At 29.8% G+C, this 22,205-nt stretch overlaps 1 protein-coding gene across 1 annotated transcript in view; it reads right to left on the bottom strand.

Annotated features, from left to right (window-relative positions):
- The window catches only part of LOC129960459 (PHD finger protein 7-like), a 51,326-nt gene that overhangs the window by 15,639 nt on the left and 13,482 nt on the right, over positions 1–22,205 (bottom strand). The window contains exon 3 of the mRNA XM_056073908.1: positions 2,909–3,000. Coding sequence (XP_055929883.1) covers positions 2,909–3,000 — 92 coding nt within the window. The remainder of the gene's footprint in view (positions 1–2,908; positions 3,001–22,205) is intronic.

Genomic DNA, 22,205 nt, shown 5'->3' with positions numbered 1-22,205 from the left:
CAAGTGAGTAAGATACTACATTCTATCGATAACTTTTGGGTAGCTGACTAAGAACTAAATGTGATGAATGTCGAAGACTATATCCACAGATTTTCAGGCATTTGATTTAAATGACGTTCATCAATCTTTTAATTTGCACTACGTTTAGCTATATAACCGACAAAACGACATGTGAATAAAACATAAGACATGTCACATTTTGTCAAAAATTTTTGATCGGTCGACTAAGAATTCAATGCGAATGGAATCGACGAGTCCTAATTCTCAGTCATTTTATTTAAATGTCGTAATGTTCATTCAGCATATAATTTATACTATATTTAGCAGAATAATCAATAATCTGGTAAATGAATAAGACGTCATATTTTTTCCAACTAATCTTTGTCCTTCGGCTAAGATTTTATCATAGATTATGGAAAAAAAAAATTGTTTACATCAGGCACTTCGATTACCTGTTAGTGGAATTAATAGAGAATTTGGTGCTTTTATATTATTCATGAATAGGACGACAGAGGTATTTTTCATAATTCAAATCCAAATTCTAAAATTAATCGTCATATTATTCATATAATTGTTACTATCTCGGTAACGAATTGATAAATTTATTTTATTCATTTCACTATGAGAATCGCTTGACTAAAATCTAGTTAACAAAATAAAAAAACAACAACACTGTTTTCTTTTGACAATCTTGTGAGTATGCAGCTATTTTGCTCTAGCCAAATTATGTGAATTCATTATAAATCACTGTTGTAAGTAAACTGTATAATTGTAAATTTATTTAATAGTAAAATATCTGTTTTCTTTTGCAATCTAATTTATCAGGCTACAATTATTACACTAAAGAAATATTATCGACTGCAATTGACGACAAAAAAATTTTGTGGTATGGTAGCGTTTTACAATAAAAGAGTTTATCCAAGTATGCACTAAATTTGTTAAATAAATTACTATCTGAATTCTTCAGACTCTGCATTCAATATTATATGTAATCGGAGAACGTATCGTGTATATATACTTTTCTTTCAATTACTATTCGCGGCAAAAAGTATATAATTTCAGATGCTTCTAAATTTTTAATACACTTTGAATTTGAGGGGCAATGATGCGTTTTCAAGTGATTTTTGCACTTAAAATTACTTAATACTTTCACTTATTTGCAGATTTTAAGTTAAAAAATTCCATACGCAAGTTAGACTTGCCATTGTATACGAAGGGATTAAGAAAAACTAATGTATGCAACTGAGGGGATAAAACTCACCTTTTGGGTGGAATATTAGCTTGCAATAACTTCGAATTAAGAAAGTACTTAACCATTAGAACGCATGCCTAAAAATGAAGATAGGTGAATTCATGTTCAAGATCTAATTGTTTTTTTAGTAAAATACATTGGTTTTTAAAGCCTAAATATATATAGAAAAATAAATACAAGTTAACTATCGTTTAACGATCTAACGTTTAAGCAGTCCCTTTATTCATAAGAATATTTTTCATATCTAACATAAAATAGTAAGTTTGTACATATATTTACAAAATATTTTCTCCGACCTTCTTAAAAACATCATTGTATATTTTCCGCATTCTATATTGTTCGTGCCCGAACTATAGTAAATTTTTGCTGAGTGCACGTACTTCTCTTCGGATTCGAAACACATCTTAATTCCTGCTCGTCGTTGCAATCCTTACTTAACAAATATTTTAGGTAGGGGACTACGCAGAAAAATCGGTTTTTAACGGAAACATCGAATATTTTTTATTTATTATTCTGGATTTCTATAAAAGTTTCTTTTATAAAATTTTTTGTTTCAACATTCATTTTATATAGCTTCTGATATAAAATAGTAAGAATATGCATTTGTTCATTTAGCATGACACGTCATTCTGGCGCAATCTGTGTTTCTATCAATATTCTACAATCTAGAATGGAATATGACTCAAATGGAATATGATTCAAATCGCAGCCACGCGACATTGTATTTAAGGTTGGACTTTAATTTAAATTTATTGTTATTCATTGGTTAATGTAATAGAAGCTTCTAGAACTTTCTATGGACTTCTACATAAATTAGGGTTTTCACAAGCAGTGGGATGATTTTTCTGAACCTGCTTATTAGGAGTAGCTTAAAGGGAATAAATTTGATATTGTAATACTTTGTGTAAATTAGGGTTTTCACAAGCAGTGGGATGATTTTTCTGAACCTGCTTATTAGGAGTAGCTTAAAAGGGAATAAATTTGATATTGTAATACTTTGTGACTTGTTATTTTTTTGCATCTCCGTGACAATATATATATATATATATATATATATATATATATACATACTGACTTAATTGAAGAGTCACCAAAAATATCAGCAATAATAATAATAAATAAAATTAGAGTGTTAATTTTCCTACTTTTCTACAAAAATTATATGAAAACTTTTACATCAATTTTATGACAAATGATATTAAGTTTGAATAGTAATTTGCTTTTGGAATATTTTTGTAAAATTATATAATAATGAATAAATTTTAATGAGTTTCTTTCAAAAATTTTTAAAGCACAGAAAAATATTTCAGTGGATACAAGGGAAAAAAAATATCACATTCCACATACCTAGGCACAGTTTTAACAAAATATCTGTTTCAGCTTTATTTTTCAAAACTAATACAAAATATTTTAAATATTACAGTTACTTTGCAATAATAATAATAAATATATGGAGGGATTCTGATACATGTTGTAATAGCAAGATCACAGCATTTATAAGCAAATGAATATTAAAAAAGCAATACTTAATATTTAAATATCAACAAGCAAAAATCTTAAGAGAAAAATTAAAAAAGTTTTTAAATAGCATATTACATGCAGATAAGATAGACACTAGTAGATCATGCAAAACAGATAGAAATAACTGGAAGTTACCATGCAGTTTTGATGAACTGATAAAGTTTTCCTTCGAAAGAATTTCCCAAACAAAAACTCATTATCTTCATCTTTTCCACAGAATACACAAGCTGAAAAAGAAATTATGAGATCATAAAAATAAAAATGTTTTAAATATTTCATTTCACTTAAACGAATTAATCTTATGCAAGTAATGGGACAAATTTTAATTAACCTACAATTTTAAACAAAAATTACTTGAGTTATTGTAAATAGTACTATTTTTTTTAAGGAACTTTGTGCTGTTTCTGAAACTTTCCAGAAATAACAAATAGTGCAGTGTAGTCAAAATAAAAATAATAAAAAACTAATAGTAAATTATACAAAGCAATATAATACAGAACACAGATAGCAGATTTTTCGAATTGATTCATTAAAATGATAATTTGATTTTACACACTAATAAAATTTATATTCTTGTTTAAGCGAGGCTGATTTTCTAAACAGCGTAAACATAAGATTTAAATAACTGTTCATTTTAGATGCCTATATGAGCAGGAAAGCAAATGAGGAAGCACAACCCTACTAAAATTCCTTTTACAGTTACAAAGGAAACATGTTACTTCAGTTGGGTAAATCACTGAAAATAGTAAGTGCAATAGCACAATAGTAGTTTTAAGCACAGAAAATCCATAAATCTATAATTCCAATTGCTAATATTTTCAACTAAGATTTTTTATTAATGCATATTTTTAGTCATGCTACAAAACTCAACATTTTATTTTAGAAAGTACTACTGCATTCTACAACTCAAATTCTCTCAATCTGCTTTATTCACTTCTTTGCAGGATATAAATAACCTGCGAGAATTCTATTGGGTTGTCCGGAAAGCAATTTCTTTTTTTTTTTGGGAGGGGGGATGGATAATTTTCGTATAATGAATAAATATTTTATTAAATTATATATTGGCCATTCTGGTCCAACACCTTTTGCCAACTTTCTGGTAGTAGCATGATTCCACGCTCATAAAATTTTTGGTCTTTGTTGGCAAAAAACTGATCTAGGTGATTTTTGACCAAATCGTTTGAAGTAAAGGTTTTACCGTCCAAAAACTTTTGCAATGACCAGAACAAATAATAATCCAAAAGCGCCAGATCTGGAGAATATAGTGGGCGTGGCAGTGTATCACATTCAAGCTGTAAAAGTTTTTGGTGAGTGACCAAACTTGTATGAGGTCTCGCATTATCTTGGTGGAACACTACGCCTTTTCTGTTGATTAATTCTGGTCTTTTCTGTTGAAGAAGCATCATTCAGTTTGTCCAGCTGATGACAATAGACTTCCGAATTAATTGTTGCGTTATCCGGTAAAAGATTAAAAACGATTCCTTTAAAATCCCACCACAGACAGCATCACCTTTTTTTGATGGATATTGGCTTTCGAAATGCTTTGAGCCGGTTCATCTTTTTTGCTCCATGATCTCTTGCGTTTGACTTTGTTATATACAACCCATTTTTCGTCCCCAGTAATGATGCGCTTCAAAAATGGATAATTTTCGTGACGTTTGAGAAACGAATCACAGACGTCAACGCGAGGACACAAATTTCTCTCCGTGAGAACATGGGGAACCCATATATCGAGCTTAGAGGTTAAATCCAGGCCTTTCAAGTGGTCATAAACAGTGGAATTCGATAAATTTAACCTCTCGCCGATTTCACGTGTTGTTATTCGCCGATTTGCATCAACTAATGCCTTTATCAGCTTCAACCGGCCTTCCAGAACGTGGTGCATCTTCGACATCAAAATTGCCGGATCGAAATTTTGCAAACCAGTTCTGGCACAGGCGTACTTTCAACACATCATCATACACATGGGTTAATTTCTTTCTGGCATGAATAGCATTTTTACATTTTCTATAGTAAAAAGTAAAATATGAAAATATTTAAAAGGGCACCAACCAAAAACTACTGCGTAGAATTAATTGAACTTTTTCACATACAAGCCTTGCTATATCAGCTCTCAAAACATATGATAATGCGGCTTAAGCGTGAAGTTGGGTTCGAAAAAATATAATTAAATCCTCTATCGGGAAAAAGCGAAATTACTTTCCGAACAACCCAATATAATAAAGTAGATTGAATTGTTCAACATCTTTTTTCAGCCTTTATAATTCAAATGATTTTATAGTGTCAAAATATCACGACAAATGAGTGTCTGCATAATGGGATTCTTAGATAACTGATCATACAACTTAAAATTGCTTGCGATATATAAAGTGAAATATATTGCTCAGATTGAAATTATTGAAATTCACACATTTTTTTTACTAATGAAGAAATTACTGCGAGATAATTGTTATAAAAACCGAGTTAAAATTTTGATTATACTGTAATATTTTTGAGCAAAATTTTAAATATGCATCTTATTGAGATAAATAAATAAAAATATATTTAATATTAGTATCTGATGGAATTTTAATCCATATCCATACACAAATGCTTTTTAAATAAATTATTTTTGATGCCAGATTATTTTATATATAATATACAAAATCTTTCTATTATTTGCAGCTTTATTTTATTCTATTAAATACTATAAACATTTAATTAAAATGAGAAAATCTGTTGTTAATCAAATCATTTTCATCAAAGAAACTCATATTTTTTAATGAATTTGAAAAGTCAAATGTAAAAAAAATCTACCTTAGGTACAGATCATGCCTTTTTTAAAATATAAATTGGACCAAACTCATTAAGTCTTAAATAGCTCTTGAATTATGTAAGAAAAAATTGCAGTTTGAGCTTGCATGTGTTGATTTTTCAGGAAAATATCCTGATGGAAATAACAATTGTTTGGTATCGATCATCAATCTCTTTTAATACAATGGTTACTTAGAGGAAAATAATGATTCCAAAATTCTATGTCTATTGCAAGCAACAAGGGTCTGTGTTAATTTAAAGTAGCACATATACCTTACAATGAATCGAATCCAAGGGTCCAGTGAAAGTGTTGGGATGAGAAGCGGATAGCGAGAGAACGATCATGTAATGTTAACAGACTTAGAAAATTTTTTCGGGAGAAATATCTACCAGGCAGCTCTACTCGATAATATTTCGCTAAGGTGCTTAATTTTTGCATCCATTTCACACTACGCACCCTGGATCAGATACAATATTATTTAAAGTTTATTATTGTATGCAAATAATTTTAGACTATTTGTTTTATTAATTCTGTAACTTTTTGCTTTGCTTTAGATTTTTGTTTAACACTTTAAATGTGTCTTTATCTAGAATTATGCATATATATGTATAGATAGGGATATAAATAATTTTAACTGAATTATTTTATGCAATGATTAAAATTTTAATTATTTGAGTGATTAATTTTATCAAATTTTTGAAACTGCAATTATTAAAAATCAAAATTTACACTATTATAAATATCAGCTTTGTATAAAAATATTTTGTTTTATTATCATTTTCTCCTATTTAATCATATATATTATCTTACTATATATTTATATATATATACTAGCCGCCTTTGGCGACCAGCCGGTTCGCCAATCTTAATGTTCGTTTAAATTTTAATGATTAAATAGGTTGAACCGGAGTTTAACTCCCTTCTTCGCCAAGTTGCGATAACGCGCCAAAGCTGGCAATCTTTAATATGCACTATAATTGAACATCTGCTCCTTTGCTTTTGAACATTTCGCAAGGCCGTTGTTGGCGATTTTTAAAAATTGTTCCAAGCAGGGGTTAAACTCCGGTCGTACCATTAAATATTTTACGCAATTCCAACTTTAATAGATTCTTCGGCAAAATATTTTAAAGCTTCAAATTTTGATAGTCATATAATTCACTCATAATATTATAAAGGCCTTCAGGCTTAACGTAATATGTATCTCTCTAATTTTCTGTTACCTCTCGTAGAATTTATGCTTTAAATTAAAGAGTAAAGGATTAATCTGCAATTAATATAATAATATTTTTTACTGAAACAATGCATTTTTTTAATAATACAGTGCCCGAAAAAATTATAAGGACACGCGAAAAATCGCCACATTTAGAAGCCTTGTTTACAGAATCGTATGCAAATTTTTGCAGCAAAAATAGAAGTAAAACTAAAATATTTTATGCGTAAAGTAATTAAAATTTTCAGTTTTAAATCGACTAAAATTTAAATTTTGATTTTTAAACCTAAATGAAAACGGAAAAAAGTATAAGGACATTGCCTTTCCTCCAGTAATTATTTAAAAATTTGCATATTTGAAAGCATAAAATGACAATTCCGAGTTAAAAGATTCATTTGCGAAAATAATTTCCCACTCGGCGAATTTCAGTGTGAATTTTTAAACGATGCCAATAGGAACTCAACTCTCTGACTCTGAAAAAGGAAAAATTGTTGCTTTTCGAGAATGTGGATTAAGTGGATGGGAAATTTCAAAAAAGAATCAAGAGATCTAAAACGGTGGTTTATAATTTTCTAAAAAAATCCTGGGATGTATGGTATGAAAAAGCGAACTGGGAGACCAGAAATTCTCACTCGTCGACAAAAAAGAATGATTGTAAGGAGAGCTCGCGAGAAAAGAGAAACCGCAAATGAAGTTAGATAAAATTTGAGTTTACCATGCTCAACAAGGACTGTTCAAAATGTTTTGAGTAAACATCCTCAAGTTTCTTATGGGAAATTAGTGTCACGCCCCCCTCTTACAAATCATCATAAGAAAAGAAGAGTTTACTTTGCCAAAAAATACATTTCTCTTGGTCAAAAGTGGGCTGATGTAATTTTTTCGGCCAAAAAAAAGTTCAATCTTGATGGACCTGATGGTTTTCATTATTTTTGGTATGATCTGCGAAAGACCAAGGAAGTGTTTTCCAGGTTTCAATATGGTGGTGGCTCGGTTATGGTATGGGGCGCTTTTGCGGCAAATGGAACCACTCCAATTGTATTTATCAACCGTAAAATGAATTCGGACAGGTATGTTGATATGTTAGAAGAAAGTTTGTTACCTGAAGCGCCACTAATTACTTCAGGGGGCTATATTTTTCAGCAGGATAATGCTTCGATACACGTTTCTACGAGTGCAAAACTCTGGTTTGAAACTAATTCTGTAAATTTACTTGATTAGCCGGCGAGAAGTCCCGATCTTAATCCAATCGAAAACTTATGGGGACTTCTAGCCCGCGAAATTTATAAAAAAGGCACACAGTATCAATGTACACAAGATCTTGTCGTCGCTATCAAAGACGCTTGGGAAAAAATATCTGTGGACATTTTAAACGATCTTTCAGGACCTATGACCTCTCGGTTTATTCAAGTGATTGAAAAAAAAGGTAGTTTTCTTGATTATTAAGTATTTTACAACATGTCCTTATAATTTTTTCCGTATTTCCTTTAATGTTAAATTTTGTAAAATCAATATTTTGAAGCTAAATTATGTTTTTTATGTGATATAAGTGTTATCACAAAATTATGCAGCAGAAGTAAGAAATATAAAAAGTTCATTTAGGTGAAATGGAAATAAAGCATATTTTCATGCAATTACATGTTGTCCTTATACTTTTTTCGCGCACTGTATGATTACTGATAACAGAGTCACTGAGCGTTTAAACTTTATGGGCATTAAAGAATATCTTTCTTAATTTATGTAATATCTCAAGAATTTGTCAACAAAATTTTCTCAGATTCATCATGACCAGATCGATTCATTAACAATGTTTAATTTTAAATGCATCAAACACTAAGAAAATAAAATGAATCGTTTAAAATAATCGGTCAAAAACAGGTTAAAAAAAACTACTTAAAAAATGATGTACTTAAAACTATAAGCATATGCAAAAAATATATAACTAACATAAATACAATTTACTTACAAAAGCATGCAACTAACCTAAAAATTTAAATCATCCGTTGATAATGGTTGTCATGGCAACAATCAGAACACAATGCGCATGCGTAAATTTTCTTCGCCAGTTACGATAACGCAAATGCGTGAATTTTTCTACGCCAGTTGGGGTAACGCTATGTAGATTAGACATTTTTAATTTTCTTTATTCTGTGTTATTTTAATTCAAAAGTACTTCAGAATGAATCTGAAACATTGATTAATTAACAATGTTTAATTTTAAATGCATAAAACATTAAGAAAATAAACAGAATCGTTTGAAATAATCGGCCGAAAAACGTTAACCCTAGCCTCATTACTGTTGGGAGAAAAAAAAAACTGAAGCCTTACTCATTTGGCGGTGGGAAAAATAGAAGATTTTTTTGGCGGAAAAGTTGGCGGTTTGGAAATTAGAAGATTTTTTTGGCGGGAAAGTTAGTTTTTAATTAATAATTAAAATTCAAAAAAAGGGACCCCAGGTGCACATTCCCGACCTCTAAGGTATACATGTACCAAATTTGGTAGCTGTATGTCAAATGACCTGGCCTGTAGAGCGCCAACACACACACATTGAGCTTTATTTATAAGTATAGATGTGTGTGTGTATATAAAATTCTTTATGGTTCAGTACTATTTTTTAATATATGCTTTATTAATGACATACTTTCACTATTACATATATCACTTTCATTGTTATTTCATTTTTGTATATTTCTGATTAGTGCATATCCAAAAGCAATATTATTTTGTTCTTTTTTTTTTTCCAATTATAACACAAGGGATATGATGATAAGGTTTCATAAGGAATATAATAATCTTACATATGTGATTTTAAATTGATTTATAAATTTTACATTATTTTAGATTCTCTATCAAGTCACTCATGTTATGCTTTAACCCTCTATATTTTGCAATTTTTTTAAACGTATATAATTTTAAATTTTCATTATATTGTTCTTTGAATTTTTGTATTACTGATTACTTCATGAAAAATAACATTGTTTTTCAATAATGGCACAATGTATGTTATATTTTATGTATATTTGGTTGTAAACTTTATTTTGAACTTTCTATCTTGTCAATCTAGATTTCTATTACTATTCTGCAATTTTTTTCCTCAAAAACTCTTCAATTATATTGTTTGAGTTTTTGTATTATTAATTAGTCCAGGAGATTCAGAAGTTGTTATGCTTTTCAATTTTTATAATTTGTATACAATGGCAATTATATTTATGTTGCGTGATTTTCAGATATTTTAGAGAATTAATCCTGTTTTTTTTTCTTACCTTGATTTTTATCTTTTCTACCTATACATTGTAAAACTTTTGTAAATTGTACATTAAATTATACTCATAATAATTTACTTTATAATTTCAAAATTTGTTTTGGGATTTTGATATTTGAAAAATGTTTATATTTATAACTTAGTGCAGTATTCATCTTATATTTGTAAAGAGAAATCAGATGCCTTTTGTAGTTCTGATGTCTGTAATAAAATTTCAAAATTGTTTATAATTCTTCTAATTTATTATTCTCATTCAGTTTTACATTTCAGTGCACTTTTTCTTTCATTTAGCTTAGAAAAATGTCAAGTAAAAATATCAAAATATTTATTGCTTAAAATAAATAAAATGAATATGATGATATAAGAAATCTCTTATAATTTTTCTATAAAAACACTAACATTTTGGTGTGGCAACATAGTATATATTTTCAGATTTTTATAAAAATACAAAATTACTAATATTTATAATTTCAAACAAAAAAATTGAAGCTTTTATTTAAATTAAAATGTTCAGAAATCAAATTTTTAAAAACATATTTGTATTATTTAAATATATCTAAAAGAATGAGATAGTAAATTAAATTCTCTGAATTAAAAAAGAAATTGCCAAAAAATCTTAGCTGCTACACCAGTAGTCCTTAATGGACAAAAGTTGAAATCATATGAGTCATTAAGATTTTTTTTAAAGAAGAAATGGTTAATAGTTATTCTTGGAATTATTGATTAATTTTGTTTCTGATGAATGCATATCAATCATGGTGGTGAAAATATGTAGATTTTCTATTTTATCTTACCTGCCTAACTACAGAAAACTATTTCAGCAAGACAATACCAAGACAGTTATTCCATGATTGACTCCCTTTAGAGTATATAGTCATGTTAAATTTTATCTAAATATTGTTTATTTTTAAAAATCCAAAGAATTTGGGGAGGGGATCTTATTAAATTTTATTTTTGTCTCTTTTGATAAACATTTTATTATTAATTTAAACTGATGATTTTTTTTGCAGTTATCTTTCTTTGATGCTACCATAATAAAAACTTAATTATTTATCAAACTTCAATTATATGCAGTAACAAAAAGTGTATATGTTTTTAAAAAAAGTCCTTGCCACTGAATGAAAAAAAAAAAAAAAAAAAAAAAAAAAAAAAAAAAATGCAGCTGCAGAATAGTACTTGTTTATCACAGTTAATTTGACAAATGGCCTTTTTTCTTTGCCAGAACTGAATTTCAAAACTATAATTCATTATTATTATTTTTTCAATTATTTATTAAACTGAAATAAAATTTAAGGAATGATTGAAATCAGTAGAAGCATATCCCCTTAAATTCCTTGCTCAAAAAAAGGGGTTTAGATCAAATTTTTGTTCCATTAATAGGCTGTAGATGATTATTATATTTAAAATTATTATGTACATAAAATACTTTTATTTCAAAAATAGTTAAAGGGATTATTTCCTTAAAAAATTCATTATTAAATGGAATTTGGATTGATTACATGGAATCTTTAAATGGAAGATTTATTAAATTTTTAGAAAAATTAGGAAACATGATGTAAAGAATCCTGTTTTTTATGAACTAGGATTACGATGATAGTTGGAATATATAATTATTGTATTTTTTATTCTCACTTCAAATTACTACAAAAATAAGATCAAGAATTTGTAATTTTTTATCAGCTCATCTTTCAATTAAAAAAAAAAAGAATTTTTTTAAAACTAAAATACTCAACAAAAGAAGATATGAAGGAAAACAGCAGCTTCAATTAATATGCTGGTTGATACTTCCTTGTCGCTCAAAAGCCCTTTTTAAAATGATTTCAAATGTTATTCTCAGAAATTCCTCAAAGGAAGATAAATTTCTTTAAGTTTTCTAAATTATTATATCAAATTCCTATATATGGGTATTTGATTACTAAAATTTTTTAAATAAAGCAGTTAAAAATTAAAAAAAAAAAGGTTAACCTTTATTTCACTTTAAATATAAGAAAAAACAAAAACAAAAACATAACCATACTTTCCTAACTTACATCATCAATATAGTACTAAAGACACATTAATTTTACTGTCATTTTTCAGGAAGTCTCATTAAATATTTCAGAAACCAAAAATCAACCCTATTTTTAAAGTTTGAATTATAAAACATTTTATTTATAAAATACTTTTTTAATTAACTTTCAAAATACGTTGAAAAAAAAAACGTTCCTACTTTTTTTAATAGTTGTAAATGATAAAATATTTTTAACATTTTTGATTTTCTAAACACGAAAAAATTCTTCATCCTGATGATGCTCCTGACGTAAGCGTATAGCGAGAGAACGATCATGAACCATAGTGAATATTACTTATTTCCTCCAGTAAAATCGAAGCATGCGCAGAGACACTCATTCCTGTTCAAAAAATTTCTAAGTCCGTTAGCATTGTATGATCGTTCTTTCGCTATCCGCTTCTGTTGGGATGAAGCGAGCGGACTATTTTTCTCGCGTAGTAATATCTGTGTGACTACGCTTCTGGCACTTCGTTCCTTCACCATTCCCCCCGCGAACTTCCTATGATGCTGTGTGCGTAACTGTCAATATCTGTGTTCTTTTCTTTGTCGTTTTCTGTGTCCAATAAATGTGCTGTCTTCACGAAGCTGAGATTTATTGAAAAGTAACAACAAATTGGTAGCAGAGGGTGGTTATGGTTCGTGGTAAATGTTTCTTTAAAATTTCTAAGTGAACTGTGTGACTGAAACGAAACTGTCAAAAACGAAATGGCCAGCATGGATAAATTAAATGTCCCTGAGCTGAATGGAACTAATTATTTTATTTGGGCATTGAAAATACAGGCAGCACTGAGTTTGAAAAGATTGGACTCTGTTATATCCGCGGTGAAACCAGATAAGCTAAGTGAAAAAGATGCAGCAGAATGGATCCAAAAAAATTCTGACGCCGTTGCTTATATTAAGTTATCATTGTCAGATGAACAGGCCTTACAGTTCGCAGCAGGGGAAAATGCAAAAATTCTTTGGGATAAAATAAAGTCAACAGTCACGGGTCAAGCAGAAGATCGCAAAATAGATGCCCGCAATGAATTGAAAAATCTTCAAATGAAAAGTAATGAATCGGCAAATGATTATGTTGCCAGAGCAAGAGGAATTGCTACAAACTGTCATTCTTTAGGACTGGATGTCACACCTAGGGAGCTCATTTACTATACAGTGCGCGGACTGAAAGGAAAATTCTCTAAAGTACGAGAAATTCTCAAAACCCAACGTGACAAGTCAATGGACGAAATATTAGAAATTTTACGTGAAGAAGAAAATACTTGTTATTCGCCGACGAGTACTCGCGCTGAAGGAATCAATGCGGAAGTGTTTTATTCAACAAAAAACAAAAGTTCTGGCGTTAAGGCTCTGTTACATCCGCAGACGTCTAAATCATATAGCCAAGGACTGTTTTTACAGGAATAAAAATGCTAGTCGAAATGCTCCATATAATGAAAATAATCAAAGGCGAAATACACAACATCGTGCCAACCAATCAACGAAGTGTTAGTGATGTGTTTACTACTTCTCATCAAGAAGAAAGCCTAAGTGATGAAATATGGTTGCTGGACAGTGGAGCTTTTTGTCATATGGCCAAAGACAGCATGTGGTTTGAAGAAATAATCCCTGAAACAAGGGATATTTATTTAGCAGGTAAAGACTACTAAGATATAATTTATTGTCAGTAACTTGTTTGATGGATAAGGGTTGTAAAATTAAATTGAATAATAATTGTATGTTGATTTTTGATAAAGATAATAATTTAGTTACTAAAGCATTTAAAAATAACAATAGATTAGAATTATATTTGGAATCATCGTATAATTCAGTGTTATTTTTCTAAGCAATCCGCTAGTAATTATGAGATTTGGCATTACAGATGATGTCATTTAAATCCTAAGTATATGCTTAAAATGAAAGATTATATTGATATTAATGATATAAATGATTTTAGACGTGAAACTTGTGATATAAGTAAGATAACCAGATAAACTCATCCTAATATTGCCGTAAATCAAAGTTCTGAAATTCTTGAGCTGATTCATGCTGATCTGTGCGATCCTATTCAACCTGAATCATTTGGTGGCGCAAAATATTTCATGATATTGGTGGACGATTTTTCTGGCATGTATTTTACTTATTTCTTAAAAAATAAAAATGAAGTGTTTAATATATTTTCACAATTTAAAGCCAAATATGAAAATTTAATCGATAACATTAAAAAATTAAGAACTTTTAATGGTTTAGAATTTGTAAATGAACAACTTGATACTTATCTTGCTAATTCAGGAATATTTCATGAAAAAACTATTCCATACAATAGTGAAAGTAACGGTAAAGCTGAAAGAGCGAACCGCATTCTTTTAGAAAGGGCTAGATCTTTGTTATATAAAAGTGAGTTTCTATTAAAATTTTGGGCCGAAGCCATTAATTGTAGCACCCAAGTGTCTAATGTAACTCCACGTAAAGGAAAAGAAAAAATACCACTTGAAAATTGGACAGGTAGAAAACCAAAATTAAATTATTTTAAAAAATTCGGCTGTGTGGCTTATTTTCACGTTCCGAAAGTAATGAGAAATAAATTTGAAGTTCCAGGAAAATGTGGGATAATGCTAGGATACGCTTGAGAAAGAAAGGGTTATCGAATTTATGACATTAAAAGCCAAAAATTAATAGAAGAAAGATCAGTTAAATTCAATGAATCTTTAAAAGGTAGTACTTATTTGGGGAAAACGAAAGCAGAAACTTGGGATATTAATCTACTGCTTGAAACTTCTCCAACGGCATGTAAGATTAATTAAAAAACAAAAAGTGGAATATCTAATTTCGAAATTCCCGACGAATCGGCAGAGGATGAGAATAGTGATTCATCAATTCTATGCCATAGTAGAACTTCGCGTCAGATAGACGCCGCTATGGGGGCTGAAAACGAAACACCAGATGTTGAATCAAGTAGTAATAATATCGTAAATCAGATTCCAGTCAAACGTTCGGGAAGGCTCAAATCTAAACAAATGTCAGCTAATGTAATTTATAACATTCCGAATACATACTTAGAGGCAAAAAATAGTGCCGATCGGAAGAACTGGGAAAGAGCAATGGAAAATGAATTGGATTCGTTAAATAAACATGAAGTTTGGGAATAGTAAATAAGCATGCAAAAACAAAATTAATAAAAAGTAAATGGGTATATTCTTTAAAACCACATATAAAGCGAAACTTGTAGCAGCAGGTTTTAATCAAATAAAAAATAAAGATTATTCCGAGTCTTATTCACCTGTTGTGAATATTGAATCTTTCAGTATGTTAATGGCACTTGCATCTAAATTAAAATTATTCTTTAAGCTCTTTGATGTTAAAACTGCATATTTATATAGTGATATTGAAGAAACTGTTTATATGTTACCTCCACCTGGTTATGAAAAAGTTTGTAAGTTGCAAAAGAGTATCTATGGCTTACCACAATCTAGTAGAAACTGGTATATGACTATAAAAGGTGAATTAGAAAAATTAGGATTAATGCAACTGGCCTCTGACAATTGTGTATTCATTAAAACTGTTGGTAAAAATATTTTTACATTATGTATGTATGTAGATGATTTAGCAATTTTTTCTAATAATGATGAAATATATCAAGAGATTGTAAATAGTATCAAAAGCATATTTAAATTACATGAGAACAAAACCGGTCAATTTTTAGGTATAGAAATTGTTAAACATGAAAATGGTATTAGTCTGTGTCAATCTGAATATATTGAATCATTATTGGTTAAACATAATTTAGAAAAATGTAAAAGTGTTAAAACTCCAATTGTAAAGGGAGAAGATAAGAGTTTCCCTTCCACAAATGAACTAGTTGACATCACGATGTATCAAGAATTAATTGGTGAACTTTTATATTTAGCTAATATAACGCGGCCTGATTTATCATTTGTAACAACATATTTGTCACAATTTAATCGTAAACCAGAAAAAAGACATTATAATTTGGGTAAAAGAGTATTAAGATATTTAATGGGTTCAAAAGATAAAAAATTGTTTTATGATAGTAAGTTTGGTTTTCTTAATGCAAGTTCTGATGCTAGTTGGGGGAATGCAGAAAATGGCATATCATTTTCTGGTGGTATAATTAAATTAGGTAATTCATTAATTTCATGGAAATGTCATAAACAAAAAAGTGTCAGCCTGTCAACATGTGAAGCTGAGTTATTTGCTATTTCTGAAATATGTAAAGACATTATTTGGACTGTAAACTTATTAACTGAGTTAAACTGTAAACAATTTATAAATAATGCTGTAACCTTAAACTCAGATAGTCAAGCAGCAATTCAGTGGATTAAGTGCACCGGGTCTTCAAATAAATCAAGACATATGAATTTACGTTTTCATTCTGTGAAAGATAATGTAATTAAATTAGAATATGTTCAAACAAAATGTTTAAATGCAGATTTTCTTACAAAAGCTGTAAGTGAAGAAAAGCTAGAATGTTCTGTGAAAAATATTTCGTTAATTTCTTAATTTTTGTATGTACATATAATTTTGTGTATGTGTTTAATTTTTATATGCATTATAAATGCTCGAAAAATGTCACTCGCAGGAGGGGTGTGTTGGAATGAAGCGAGCGGACTATTTTTCTCGCGTAGTAATATTTGTGTGACTACGCTTCTGGCGCTTCGAGGGGCGCATTCCCCCCTCGAACTTCATATGATGCTGTGTGCGTAACTGTCAATATCTGTGCTGTCTTCACGAACCATGCTGAGATTTATTGAAAAGTAACAACAGAAAGTCATATTGATGTTAATGAGTGTTGCAGAGGCAGGAATAATCCTGGGCATAACATTGTCCACACACAGCCATTTCTGGTCTTCTCAATACTGCTACAGCTCTCACATTCGACTGGCACAGAATTTCTTAGGTTATTGTATTGCTCTTAAAGTCCCCCCCCCTCCAACAAGCATTTTCTATAGTTCCATTTACAAGTCATCTTTAATTATTTTGTAACTTTCAACACAACACCACTTTTTATTTTTATCTTGGTGATTATTTTTATTCTCCCATGCCAATCCTAGCAGTCCTTTACAAGCTCTTTAACTTGAGTAGAATTGGCTTATTTCCACACTACATTAAACTTAAAATTCAACAAAAAGTAAATTTGTGTCTATCACAAGCTTGTGACCACACCTGTATGATGAAGTTGCAGGCAAATCACATCCTGCATGACACATTTTGTATACTCTCATTATTACTCTAATAAGTATCAGAAATATAAATCTGATTTTATTATGTCTCACCAGACAGTTTACCACTGAAATGAGTGAATAGATGTTTTCAAGTCAAAATTCAAATTTTGAATATTAAACAGTCCAAAAAGATTACTTGAAAAAAAATATGCAAATTAAGTAAATAAAATTATCAATAATATTCATATGCTGCAATATATAAAAACTGCAATCAAGGTAAAGCTGCACAAATACATTAATTAAACAGGTAGGGACAGCAATCTTGGAACAAATTGTTTTTAATTGGAAAAAATACTATCCACAAAGTGCAACAGATTACTTATATATTAAAATAATACAATTAAATTTTGCAGGAGCAAATTTAAATATCTCTCTTAAAGTTGATAAAATAATTAACTGCAATACCCAACCATGATCCAATATAGATTTTAATACATCAAAAAATGGCTAAATAAATTTTTTTTAAAATAAAACCATTCTTGATAACTATAACAAAATATGAAACAAAATTAAACATCTAGGTTAAACATCTTAACCAGAATGGCCATCTATTTTACTGTCTGAATTTCTCTGATTTTTTCCAGATGCATCTGATATTCTCAAAATGATGTTTATTTTATTTATTGCACAATATGTTCTTAAATGTGTATGAAAAACTGTTCTATTTTTAAAAAAAAAAACTTAAATCAATGTAAAATAAAATTTAATACTAAAAAAAAAACACACACACACACACACACAATTTTCACTTATTGAATTTCAGATAAGCTTCAATTATGTAAAAACATTTTTAATTTTTTGCAAATATATTAACTAACACTAGAAAATGCATACCTATCTAGACTTATGTGAGGGCGCTGCTGATGATGAGAATCAGAAAACGAACTGAAGGGAAGAGAGTGGAGGAGCAGAACGGCGGAAGAGACGGGGCACGGAGAGAAAGAATTGATGTTCGGAACTCTATGATGTTCTCGTATTAAATTTTGTTATATTGTTCTTGTATGTTATGTTTCGTCCTAAGTGAATGTCAATTAAATGTTGTAAAAAAATTAAAACTGGTGTCATGCCAATTATTTTCGTTTACACTTTCTAATGAAAAGGGCAGTCTTTGCCTTATTTTTCCAGATGAGAAATCAAAACTGAGACGGCGCTGCCGAGATCTGGATTAATGAAGGTGTCTATTATCTTTCCAGTTAATCCAGAAGGAAATCGAGATAACCCACCGAATCCAGGTATGTGATGAGGAAAGTTACGGCAGTAGCTAAAGGAACTCGGGTAAGCTAAATGTTTACTGATTTTGTGTGCATGTAAATATAAATTGTTGTATCACGCCAGTGATTTTGTTCCGTCAGGAATATAAGTTGTTGTATCAAGCTAGTGATTTTGTTCCGTCAGGAATATAGGCTTAAGTATCACGTCAGTGATATCCAGATTTCTAACTTCTGCATGTTGTGTTATCTTCTAACATGTTGGTAATATATTTTTACAGCAGAAATAAGTATCAATTTATTATAGTTTATACTTTGTTCCGCCAGGAACTTGCCATTTTATTTGTTACGTCAGTAATAATACCGCGTCAGTGGTTACGATGATTAAATATAGTTTTACGTCGGTAAAATAAAGAGAAAAAAAAAAGAAAGGTGATTATTGTACCTTTTAGAGAAATAAAACTAAAACATGCTGTGTTAAAAATTTATTTTATCAAGAAATGAGCTGAACAATTATTGACACTATCGTTTCGTTTTGAAAGGGTGAATGCTGTCATAAATAATTGTATATCATTTTATAATAAATTCTATATTTTTATAAGAATAAAACTGATGTTCTTTTGATGTATTTTTTAAAAATATATAATAAAGTAATTGTTCCATAAATATTGCAACGAATTAATTCTTGGGAAATACAATAATAAGCTCTACGGGTTTTTGTTTAACTTGTTTTGATATTTATATTCTTTTTTCAGATATTCTGGACATTAAAGAGTTTATTTTGATTGTTTTAAATAAGTGATATGTTTAATTGAGTTTTATGCTTGATAATTCTGTATTCTAGTTGAAAAATAATTACCAGTAAAACTTTCGTTTCGATTCCGAACGAAAGATATTTTAAAAATAATACTTTTCTGATTGATATGCGTATTTCCGGTGTTCTGGATACTTACTTCATTCTTGTTTTATAAATCCTGTTGACGGCAGTTAAAAAAAAAAAAAACAAGAAATAAGTGAAAGGAAAGAGTAGATTTATGGGGTTTTTTTTTATCATCTAATTTATGCCATTTGTGTTTTTTTTTTTATTAAAAGGATATTTCATAGAATTAATACTATTTGCTGTTATTCGGGAAAGCATTCTAATACTCTCTTCATTCTACGATTATTTATGTACTAAATTCTTTCAGTTATTGTTTCGTAACATTTGACTATAGCTTAAATAAATAATTCTGGTTTAATATTTTAACATGAATGATCTTTATTAATGGAAGATTTATTACTTTTGCATTTTCTTTTTTTGTTGATATAAGTATAAAGGAAGTGTTGCATTAGAGATTATATTTTATTGTTGTGAAATAGAACAACAACAAAAGTTATTAAAAGTTAATTTGTGTTACATTATAAAAAGTGTGTCGCAAATGCATAAACCATTTTATGTTTAATATTCTAAGAAATGTTTTCAAATAAAACAGTAATTGTTTGGAACATGTACTTGCATTTTAGATTGTTAAAATAATTTTTATGAATTTAAAAATTATCAAGATAATTTTGTTAGCAATTATTATTATTTTACTTTATTTGCGTTTGAATATTTTTCAATATTGTAAAGAGTATCTCAGCAATAACAGAATTCTTGTTGCGCGTTTTTAAAACAATATTATATATATATATATATATATATATATATATATATATATATATATATATATATATAATTTAAAAGAAACAGGGTAAATTTCTATTTTCGGGTTCGAATTATTATTTGATAATGGCGTTTTTGGCAAAGGGTATCAAGTGTGATCTTATAGTGTTTGCAACTGAAATGGGAGAGGAACCGAAATCTGATATGACAGCATATGGGCTAAAATCATTAATTACTGGCAGTCAGGTCTATGAAGAAGAATTTGTCAAAACTTTACTAGAAACAATAATCTCTACAAGAAAGGAACAAGAGTTGAAATTGCAGATGGAAGTAACAAAGAAAGATAATGAGTTGAAATTGCAGATGGAGATGGAAGCAAGAGATGGAATTTGAATTGGAAAAGAAAAAAATAGAAGCAGGAATAGCTGCATCTAATGCTAGTTCAGCTAGTGGTGGACAATGTCATATCAATCCGCCGATTGAAATTTCCAAGTGCATGCCAAAATTCGACGAAAAAGAATGCAACATTGTCTTATATATGTCATTGTTTGAGAGACAAGTCAAGAGGCTGGAAATTGATAGGGAAAACTGGGTGTCATGTTTAATACCTCTCATGCCTGCAGAGATAGTAGAACTGATCGCAAGAATTCCAGAAGAAGAATTTTTTAATTTTGAACATGTGAAGGAAATCTTGATGAAGAAATTTAAATTGAATGCTGAAAGTTTTCGTCAGAAATTTGTTCAGCACCAAAGAAATCCAGAGAAGAGTTGGAAAGATTTCATTTATGAAGTTACAAATTATTTTCAAGGCTGGATAAGTGCTTTGAATGTCACAGATTTGGAGGGACTGAAAGATTTGATCAGTACGGATCAAGTAAAGAAGAGAGTTCCACAAGAGATTCGTGACCATTTTGTTGACGTGTGGGGGACATTTGTCAAACCCCAAGATTTAGCGGACAATCTAGAAGAGTACGAGTGTATTCGAAGAACTTATCGGAGACCATCGAATCCAAATCCCAAGGCACATCAACAAGTAAATGTTAGAAATAACACCTTTAGCCGTGATAACAGAGACTATAATAGTAGTCCTAAACAGACGAAGCAAGATAAGGGTTTAACACGGAATCGATACGAACCGAAAAACCGTCCAAAGTTTACCTGCTATTTCTGTGGAGCGGATGGTCATGTAAAGAAGTTATGTCCCAAACTTTTAAAGACGAACTCAGATCAAGATAATAGAAGAAAGGCAAATGTTCACAGAACAGTCGTGGACCCAGAACTGGTCACTAAGGAAACGGCAGTAGTGGCTAAAGTGATGTCTCACAGACGACCTTCTCTTGATAAAGGTCTTTGTAACCTAGAAAAGATACGTTTAAGTGTGAATGGAAAGCCTGCAACAGCTTTAATTGATTCTGGCACTGAAATAACTGTAGTCAGAAGAGATCTATTGACTGATTTTCCTATTGAAGATAAGGCTTCAATTTATATAAAAGGCATTTTTGGTGCAGCAGAGAAATGTTTTCTTGTCAATATTCCAATGAGTATCATCGTTGGCAAAGACGGGAATATGATTCACCAAGAAGTGTTATGTGCAGTTGCTCCTACTCTGGTGGATGATGTACTGTTGCCCCCAGAAATAAGGGACAAGTTGCAGGGTGTTCAAGAAAATTCTTTCGTTGATATTTCCGAAAAGAACACAGAACCGAAGAAAATTGAAAATTGAGAAATCGTCGATGAAACAAGTGATGACAACCCAGTCTTGGGAAGTGAAGAAATAAAGGCATTATCTGTGGAAAATTCAGAAAAGAATGCTGGTCGGACGAATTTCTTAAAGATCAAATGGATTGTTCAGATTTGGAATATGCTAGAAAATGTGCAAATGAAAAGTCCGGAGGATTTCATTTCCACAGTAAATTTTTGTTTCACAAAGAAAAAGTTTTAGGGGAGTCCGTTGCTCAGCTAGTTTTGCCTAAGAAGCGTAGACTTGAAGTTCTAAATTTAGCTCACTTTTCAGTATTTGGAGGTCACATGGGCGCAAGAAAAACTGCTG

The sequence above is a fragment of the Argiope bruennichi genome, chromosome X2 (assembly GCF_947563725.1).
Source record: "Argiope bruennichi chromosome X2, qqArgBrue1.1, whole genome shotgun sequence".
Lineage (NCBI taxonomy): Eukaryota > Metazoa > Arthropoda > Arachnida > Araneae > Araneidae > Argiope > Argiope bruennichi.
This window is presented reverse-complemented; position numbering and strand designations above follow the sequence as displayed.